Here is a 9844-nt window from a genome sequence, read left to right as displayed (position 1 = left end):
TGGCTAGACAAACATGGCAGAGACAGACTAACTGGATTGAATGTGTACTCTGTGATAATACAATGGTAGTAAACATCTGGCATCGCTCACTAACTAACCATTATAACATACAGTGGGGCAAAAAAGTATTTAGTCAGCCACCGATTGTGCAAGTTCCCCCACTTAAAATGATGACAGAGGTCAGTAATTTGCACCAGAGGTACACTTCAACTGTGAGAGACAGAATGTGAAAGAAAAATCCATGAATTCACATGGTAGGATTTGTAAAGAATTTATTCGTAAATTAGGCTGGAAAATAAGTATTTGGTCACCTCAAACAAGGAAAATCTCTGGCTCTCACAGACCTGTAACGTCTTCTGTAAGAAGCTTTTCTGTCCCCCACTCGTTACCTGTATGAATGACACCTGTTTGAACTCATCGTCTGTATAAAAGACACCTGTCCACAGCCTCAAACAGTCAGACTCCAAACTCCGCCATGGCCAAGACCAAAGAGCTTTCGAAGGACACCAGGAAAAGTATTGTAGACCTGCACCAGACTGGGAAGAGTGAATCTACAATAGGCAAGCAGCTTGGTGTGAAAAAAAATCAACTGTGGGAGCAATCATCAGAAAATGGAAGACATACAAGACCACTGATAATCTCCCTTGATCTGGGGCTCCACGCAAGATCTCATCCCGTGGGGTCAAAATGATCATGAGAACGGTGAGCAAAGATCCCAGAACCACACGGGGGGACCTGGTGAATGACCTGCAGAGAGCTGGGACCAAAGTAACAAAGGTCACCATCAGTAACACACTACAACGGCAGGGAATCAAATCCCGCAGTGCCAGACGTGTTCCGCTGCTGAAGCCAGTGCATGTCCAGGCCCGTCTGAAGTTTGCCAGAGAGCACATGGATGATACAGCAGAGGATTGGGAGAATGTCATGTGGTCAGATGAAACCAAAGTAGAACTTTTTGGTATAAACTCAACTCGTCGTGTTTGGAGGAAGAAGAATACTGAGTTGCATCCCAAGAACACCATACCTACTGTGAAGCATGGGGGTGGAAACATCATGCTATGGGGCTGTTTTTCTGCCAAGGGGACAGGACGACTGATCTGTGTTAAGGACAGAATGAATGGGACCATGTATCGTGAGATTTTGAGCCAAAACCTCCTTCCATCAGTGAGAACTTTGAAGATGAGACGAGGCTGGGTCTTCCAACATGACAATGATCCAAAACACACCGCCCGGGCAACAAAGGAGTGGCTCCGTAAGAAGCATTTGAAAGTCCTGGAGTGGCCTAGCCAGTCTCCAGACCTCAACCCCATAGAAGATCTGTGGCGGGAGTTGAAAGTCCGTGTTGCTCGGCGACAGCCCCAAAACATCACTGCTCTCGAGAAGATCTGCATGGAGGAATGGGCCAAAATACAGGCTACTGTGTGTGCAAACTTGGTAATATATATATATATATACACACATATACACACACATATACATATATATACACACACATATACACACACATATACACGCCCATCGCTGGCATGATCTGGCTGCGCTTTACCAAACCCGACCTCAGAAGGCCCATTAAGATTTCTCTAAGATTTCCGTCGATCGGCGGTAGCTCGTTAACGGAGATTTGCCGTGTTGTGGCGTTAAGGTCATTTCAACGAGATTAACCTGAAAGCACTAGTGGGAACACAACGAATATGACTGCACATTTACGCCGACATCATCCTAGTGCAAAGACAAGTGGAAGCAGAAAAAAAACAAGCAAGCATGCTACTAACTTTAGCCGAGTCATTTAGACAGCTGTTTAATATGCTGCTGAGAATATAGCCCAGAAGAAGCGGATAGTATAGCTTTTATTTTGGAAAGAGACATTTCTCTGTAATAAACTCTCTTTTCCAAAGATGAGTGATTCCTCAATAAGATACAGGGCTCGCAATATCGCTAGCCCGACGTCCCGGGGCTAGCGATTTTTTTCAGTCGGGCTACCAAAATCTATCTCTTCCCTGCCCGTCGGGCTTTTGTAGGAAGGAAAAATATATGTCAATGCTTTTGCATTCTTTCAGAAATGTAGCTGGGTAATTATGTCATTGGCATCGGTGAGCCACTGTCAATATGTGACATATTGCAATCGCGTTTGAATTTGCGCTTGTTTTTTTGCTTTCACTTTGCAATCGCGCGAACTGTGTATAGAGAGCGACAGCACTGATCTGTGAGTGATGATAATTTGTGCACCAATTCCTCTGACATCGTCTTATTAATTGTTAGCTTACTATGCAAACATGACAAGTGAAATCTCCCGCAGCAAGCTTAAACATGTGAGAGGTTGATCGCGCAGAGAATCGCTGAGCTTATGTGAGTGTGTGTGTAAAAGCAGCAGGATATATATTTGACTACGATGACCTGGATGACTGAGAACCTTCACAGACAGATATATATTTTAGTTCTGCTGAGCCAAATAAGACAGGTCAGGGTGAAGAAGTGACAGCCAAATAAAAGCTTACCACAAAACGGAGAAGTTATGACAAATCAGACTATAAGGCAAAAAGAAAGTGCAGCTTTATGGTTTCATGGACAAAATAATTTCTGTGGCTGCAATATGACGAGCTAGATAACCAGGGCTGCACATAAGTGGTCCGCAGGTGCGCATTCGCTGTCAAAATAAAAAACACGCACAAGGGTTAGGGTTAAATTTAAAAACTGTACTTTTGAGTTAAAATATATATTTATAATTTTAATAAATGACAAATTAAAAAGGCATGAACATTTTTTTGTATCGAAAAAATATCGAACCGTGACACCAAAGTACCGAACCGAACCGTGAATTTTGTGTATCGTTGCACCCCTAATAAATATATATATATATATATATATATATATATATATAAAGCACTTTGTAGCTTATCTGTCCAGCAGAAAAAGGGTTCACTCAAAATATAGTAGTTACTGGATGTAACTTCAGTTCTATGCATCTACTATGCTGATACTGGTAAGTGTTTAAGTTAATAGTCAGATTCTCTTTTATAGAGTTCCTTATAACTCTTCCTTTTGGGGGCTTCTTCACTCACTCACCTCTTTTCACCCTCTGTGTTTGTACATCACTTTAATTATTACTTATTATTCATCTGTTTCTCTCAGCAGCTGGCTGCCACTCCCTGAGCCTGATACTGTTGGAGCTTCCTTCCTGATAAAAGGAAGATTTTCCTTCCTACTGTTTTCAAAGTGCTTTTGGTCATAGGGGACTGTCTGATTGTTGTGGTTTTCTCTGCATCATTGTATGGTCTTTACTAGGGATTGGTATCAAGAGTAATTAAATTCCTTAAAATTCCCTTAAAATAGTCCGTTTTGCCTTTGTCTATGGGTCACACTTATTGTTTGCACTTGCTGAAATCAACTGATTTTGGTACCTGTGTCAGAGAAGGAAAATAGTGGCACAGTCTACAGCATGGATATAGGCATTTTATTTATATTCTATTCTATACACAAAAAGACCAGAGCGCGATGCTAAAGTGCAAATTGCATGCAGGACAGAAACAACAGCATTATGCTGGTAGCACAACTTTGGCTCTTTGTAAGCACTTGCACAGACAGCATGCTAATGCTAAGCTAGCCAAGAACCCAGGGTAAAAACTGAGTGAATGCTCACACCAGCCCGGCAGCCAGACCCTAAACTTTAACAGGTAACAAACCGATGAGCAGCCAGGCTTTGTTTCTACCTGTTCATTGTTCTACAGTAGAATCACCATGGCGATCGATTTAAAGTCTCTTTGCAATGGTTTTCATCTTTGCTTTGTGTTCATACCTAAATACTAAGTGAAAGATCCTGTGTGTCCTGATTAGGATAGGGATTTGTGTTGGTGCATGGGACTGTAGCCTATAGGCTTATATTGTTAAATTGTAATGATGAGACAATGTGTTTAAAGTCATTTTATAGAGAAACAGGAAAATAATAAAATGAGTAGTAAAACAAATTAGTTTTCCCCCTTGGGAGTAATTAAGTAAAGTACTGCATTACTTTTAAGAAAAGTGTGTAATACATTACTTTTTTGAATAACGACCCCAAAAAGGCATTTCCAAAAAAATGCCTGCCTTTCCATGCTTCAAGACATTTGTTTTCTCTTTACAAACCTTGACCAAGAATGAAGAGGCGGACAGTCATGTTGACAAAGACCCAGGAGTATCCCAGGAACTGCACGAGGTTGTACATGAACAAGTAGCTTTTCTTCAGACCCAGGTATGCTGTGGAAACAAGAGAGAAAATGACTAAAATCAACTAATCTGCAGAATTTAATCTAAAGGACAGCAAACACAGGTGATATAGGATATCTGAGTTTCAGGTTGTTTGAAGGTGAAGAACTCTGTGAAACTCACGGTCATTACGAACTCTTGACTCCACACTTATCTTGTTTAGCTTCTCCTCCTAAAAGAACAACAAATGAATTACAATTAGTCACATTTCTCATCAGTTCCAAAGCAGCTAGGTGATGAATTTAGTACGTTGAAAAGAAATGTATTTATTTTTTATTGGGAATGCAAAAAGTTATTGTGGCTCTGTAATTGATAGCTGTAGTACATGTTGATGGTGTGAATGTCCCAGAGAGTTCAAAACACGACTCCCTTAATTATAAAACACTTTTACAGATAAACACATTTCACTGGATAATCATATTAAATTTTAGCAGCATGTCCAGAACAACTGATTTAGTCTTTCAGCAGTCTTAATAGCCAAGTAGGAAGGAGCATTGACATGAAGTTTATGTTCAAATTACACATGTGCAAAGCTGAACCTTGCCAGATCACAATAAGTTATGTAATATTATGTGAGTTGGCTCTTGCATGCCTAACTTTGAAAAGGACCTGCCATAAAATGTAAAATGTCCCCCAAACAAAAATATTTTAATCCCCAAAACCTGTTTGCAACTACAAAGACTACATTTTCTAGTCCTTTGACTTCCCATCAGACACAGTGTTCATGTTAGCAACCAAAAGTCTTTTCTGTGGTACACATTTTACTCTCAGTCCTCAGGGTGAGTGGAATCATTGTCGTTTTGCCTTAGCCTGAAGCTCCATCTCAGCGTCCGACTCATCCAGCCATCGGTCGAAGTCTGGGGCCAGAAACAGAGGCTTTTTCTCCTGCAGCGTCAGCCGGTCCCACCAGCGCTCCTCCTTCTTCTTGATTTTGATGTCAACCTGACGCTCAGTGGATTTGTGCTTGATCTGGAAACAGAGTATTAAATCGAGCCTAAATAACATGACATTTTGTTTAACCTGTGTGTGTGTTGAAATAAAACCTACAGCTATTTGTTGGAAATTAAGTCAGTTTTTCAGTTAGTGTCCATGTCAAATTCACTCACACTAAAACTGGAGAATGACAGGAACATTATTAGCACAATGTCATAACCTTAGCAGGAAAAAACACCCCAATCAATTCTTGAAAACTTTCAAAAATGAGACAGCAGTACCTCGGGTCTAACAGGTTCCAGGAACTCCAACTTGAACTCGTATTCATTATCTCCCTTAGCTCCATGACCCTGTGCTGTGGTACAAGGTTTTTTTAAACAGTAAAGTAAGCAAAGTGAGTACAAATTTTATTTGTAGAGAACCTTTCACTAAAAAAATGCTAAAGCATTAAGACAAAAAGACAAAACTGTCTAAGTATATTGTGGTTATGCATCATTCTGTAGTTCATTCTTATTTAATCTTCATTTTCTTGTTCTTAAATGCACAAAAATGAAGTACCAACCTCTGAACTGAAGTGTGTTGTGTTCTTGTAGGTTGATATTGACATTCTGAAAAACACAAAAGCCGCCATCACAACCCGAAAGTGGACAAACCATTGAGGTAGAAATGATACATTAGGTACGGTGATATTCTCTGTTGAAAGAAAAAAGAATCCTCATATAGCCCACAACACAAATTTATAACAATACTTCAAATACTTCGCTCACACTACAATATTATTGTAATTTTTAACATTCTGTGATGCAAAAGTATTGCAAAACATTAACGTCATCATTTTTTTCCAACTTCAAATGATGTCCTCAAAGTTAAAACTTTGTCAATATCTGTTTTCAGTTCTTGTCACTAAAACATTCCATAAATGTTTCCATTAGATGGAGTCAGTCTGATGTTAGTGTGTGATTTAATGGGGTCCAGATGGTAAATACACGCAGTCTGTTTCAGAAATTAAATGTGATAGATCAGTGAAAACCACATATCTGTTGACTCATTCAGACTGACGAAAACATGCTGGCAGTTGATCTGCATTTACAAATCAGCCAAATAAATGTTTGCAAACCTTTGACGATCGATCTGAGGCTACGTTCACACTGCAGGTCTTAATGCTTAATTCCGATTTTTTGATCAAATCCGATTTTTTTGTCTGCTCGTTCACACTACAAATAAAATGCGACAGCAAACGCGCTCTAGTGTGAACGCTCAAAGCGGCCCGCATGCGCAAAAGAAGATGTCACACACAACGCGCTCTGTTTAGACCCAGAGCAAACAATATTGTTTGACTGATGGCCCTTAATATAAAGACTTCGGACTTCACGTTTCCCAATTTTTGCTTTAAGTTATTTTGTTATTTACATAATAATGTAAATAACCTAATAATTATCCTTATTGCTGTTTTAGAGAGGAGCGGTGCTTCAAAGGATAGTTGCAGATTTCTGTCAGAATCTGCAGATTATGCAGTACAAATAAAATGTTAACGTTTCTCCAACGTTGTCTTCCCAGCAGTTTCACTGGATGGCCAGGAAGCTTTCGCGATGTCTTATCGGGCGCTTCTCCGGCGCTGATAATTGGCATCTGTCTTGTGTCAGTGACGTAAAAGACAGATTTAATGCGACTTGACCGTTCATACAGCAGTCGCTTTCTGAAACATCGGATATGTATCGGATTCAGTACCACATACAAAAGTGACCCAGATCGGATTTGAAAATATCGGATTTGTGCCGTTCACACTGTCACACCATGATCGGATATGGGTCTCATAGGGTAAAAAACAAAAATCGGATTTGATGCGCTTTCACCTGCAGTGTGAACGTAGCCTGAGAGTGACTTGAGTTAGTCCTAGTCAGGCTGCAAGTCTTTTCAGAAAGGTTGCCTCCTGTCAATTACCTTGCGACCAAAAGTGATTGTCAGTGTGCAACACATTCAATCTCTGGGTAACCATTTAGTCACCACAAACTGCACGGGAGGTAGCTTGGTCAAGCTAAGTATATCCAGTGTTGGGTGCTTTTTCTGCCGAGTCAATTTGCTTGGCTAACATTATTTCTGCATTTTTCTGCATTTTCCTTCAGCCCTGGAAAAGACCAGACTTTTCTACCTCCACTGACTCTTACTGAAGATCAAATATTCAAACTACAGGTTTGTTTTAAGGACGAGCAACATCAGACTTTCACAATACAGTCAGATCAGGTTATGATGAAGAGCTAAACATAGCAGTACAATACTATACACAAAACTATGTTGCAATATGTTTTTGTTGAAAGTGGTGCAAAGTTGTTGATTCAAGTTTACGGCCACTTTAGAGGTGGTAATGTTGTACTATTGAGTTTTACAGCAGTTATTCTGAGTTGCTTATACTCTTGTGTGTAGGACAGGTGGTGTTCTCTGAGACTGTTTGAGTTTCCCTTCATTCATTTCCCTTCATCCTAAGAGCCGAAACAAGATCCAGAACAACCATTAAACATCATGCATCTTTTATAAGACATTTGTGCAGCAGATGGAGGATGAAGTCGAAGAAGCTACGGTTATAAACTCAGCCCATTAGACTGGATCCTTGTTTAGACACACGTGTTTACACTGGACACACACTAAAGTTATTCAGCAAATAATTAAAATATAGGGAGCTGTAAGCAAATGATGAACCAAATAAAGGTATCAGTGATGTCATCCTCTCAGATGGGCCGCTACAGTCAAAAATAGATAGAAAAGCATCTTATCAGTTGTTATACGACTTCCAAGAAACAAACTACAAGAAAGCTTTAAGTTCTTTTAAAAGCCTGGTTTAAAACCTTTTATCTGATTGGCATCTTTTAACTTTACTTATATAGTTTATTCACATTTTGTTATAATGTCTGATTCTTAGGAGGAGCACTGTGAACTGCAGTGCTGCTGAAAGTTGCTTTGTAAGTAATTTTTGCATTGCCAAGCTTATAGCAAATGGCACGGCCATGCGGCTGACATAATAAGTGAAGCACATCTACAAAAACAAGGAAGTCAAACTTTAGCTGACGTGATCTATTTTTGATATCTCTGAGTACAGTGGATGGTTTCATATTCTTTTAATAGACAAAGTTCTACAAAAGAAAAAGAAAAGAAAAAGAAGCTTTCCTTTGATGCTTTTGCTAAAGAATTTGTTAGAGATTGAAACACGGTGGGATGTACAGAAAATAACATTTTCACAACTTAGTGTGGTTTAGTGATTTTAAGGTGTCTTTTGGTCATATTTGTAGAGAAACTGAATAATTTTTGTGTTTTAGACTGTCCAATGAAATCTTACTTTGTAGGTGAGGGGAATTCAAATAGATATCATTATTATTATTTCCTTATCATTCACAGCCATAATCGGTAACAAAGAAATATTAGTTCTCTGAAACTCGGCTTTGTTTAAGCAAACATTAGAGGTGGAAAACTGCAAAGAGAGAAGCTACAAAACAAGGAAGTAACTCTAAAACACCAAATTCAACTGTCACTCTGGAGTCATTTCACTCAGTTATCACTAATGCATTTACCTTCTTTACAGAAAACTTCCTTACATTTTAGACCCCATTAGTGCTGAAGGACCTTGACCTCGAGAAGTATTAATCTTGCTTAAAAAATAATTATGCGCTTTTTTTTCTGAACACAGGAGAAGCGTGTATGAATTCTTCTGGTTGTCTGCTTTGTCATGCCAGCTGAAGTAAGTATTATCAGTCAATAAATCCATTTTACAACTGTGACGGTAGCTACGGCATCAGCTAACAGCCAGGCTGGCTAGCTGTGACCGCGACAAAGTCCGCTGTAGTACAGCCACAGCGAAGAAAGCTCCCGTTAAGTAACAGCAACACCCAGACCAGCAAGAAAATAAAAGCAAATTTAAACGGCGAGCCCGTCGGAGTGGAGGTTGAAACATTATATATGGAGTCAATGAGCTGAAAGCTGTCAGGCGGATGTTGGGGACTGTCCTACCTTGACATCGCTCAGTTCCACTCGGAGGTAAATCTCTCCGTGCCGCTGAGCCCAGTAAACATGAGGAGTCAGGATTTGCATGTTCACGATGTTTTGTTCTTTCTGATATCTACATACCTACCCGGCGAAGAATCTTTTTCTCAAACTGATTAACTGAAACCCTCATCTGACAGCCCGGAGGATGGACAGATGATGCAGGGTACTTCCGGGGGGAGGTCGCTCTCGGATTTCAAAATAAGAATTTTGAAAGGGCCGCCTTCAGAATAAAAGTCACCCTAAAAAACAACGAATAAATAAACGGATGAGAATGAATGGGTGGATGGAATGAATGAATAACTCAATGAATCTTTCATACACGTGCCCAGCCAGTGCCACACACAAAGACATTTGGATCTTTCGGTAGTCGTTTCACATTGCTTTAGGTGTGTTTAACCTAACTTTGAATGATTTTTTTAAGTACTTTATCCAAGCCTTTTGCATTTTATATTACTCTGAATTTTAACCAGCTGAAGAAAAAAAGTGTGACTTTATATAAGCATAAATGCAAACACCCATATAAAGAAGCCAGACTCTTTTACTCCCTGGCAGGAAAGTTGTGCTATAACTGAGACTGTTCCACAAGTGGCCACCCAGAGACTATAACAAGACCGCAAAAGACAGGTGATTAGATTTTCAT

The 9844-nt window shown here is 39.7% G+C and overlaps 1 protein-coding gene across 1 annotated transcript in view; it reads right to left on the bottom strand.

The window, feature by feature from the left end:
* LOC113012077 (very-long-chain (3R)-3-hydroxyacyl-CoA dehydratase-like) overlaps positions 1 to 9390 on the bottom strand; it is a 16621-nt gene extending 7231 nt beyond the window's left edge. Inside the window, exons 1-6 of the mRNA XM_026152151.2 lie at positions 9169 to 9390; positions 5735 to 5780; positions 5454 to 5527; positions 5044 to 5208; positions 4363 to 4411; positions 4120 to 4230 (exon numbers count right to left, since the gene is read on the bottom strand). Coding sequence (XP_026007936.1) covers positions 4120 to 4230; positions 4363 to 4411; positions 5044 to 5208; positions 5454 to 5527; positions 5735 to 5780; positions 9169 to 9249 — 526 coding nt within the window. The 5' untranslated portion in view covers positions 9250 to 9390. The remainder of the gene's footprint in view (positions 1 to 4119; positions 4231 to 4362; positions 4412 to 5043; positions 5209 to 5453; positions 5528 to 5734; positions 5781 to 9168) is intronic.
* Positions 9391 to 9844: the final 454 nt, after the last annotated feature.

This window comes from Astatotilapia calliptera, chromosome 1, assembly GCF_964374335.1.
Source record: "Astatotilapia calliptera chromosome 1, fAstCal68.1, whole genome shotgun sequence".
NCBI lineage: Eukaryota > Metazoa > Chordata > Actinopteri > Cichliformes > Cichlidae > Astatotilapia > Astatotilapia calliptera.
Note: the sequence above shows the minus strand (reverse complement) of the source record. Positions and strands in the feature narration are given on the sequence as shown.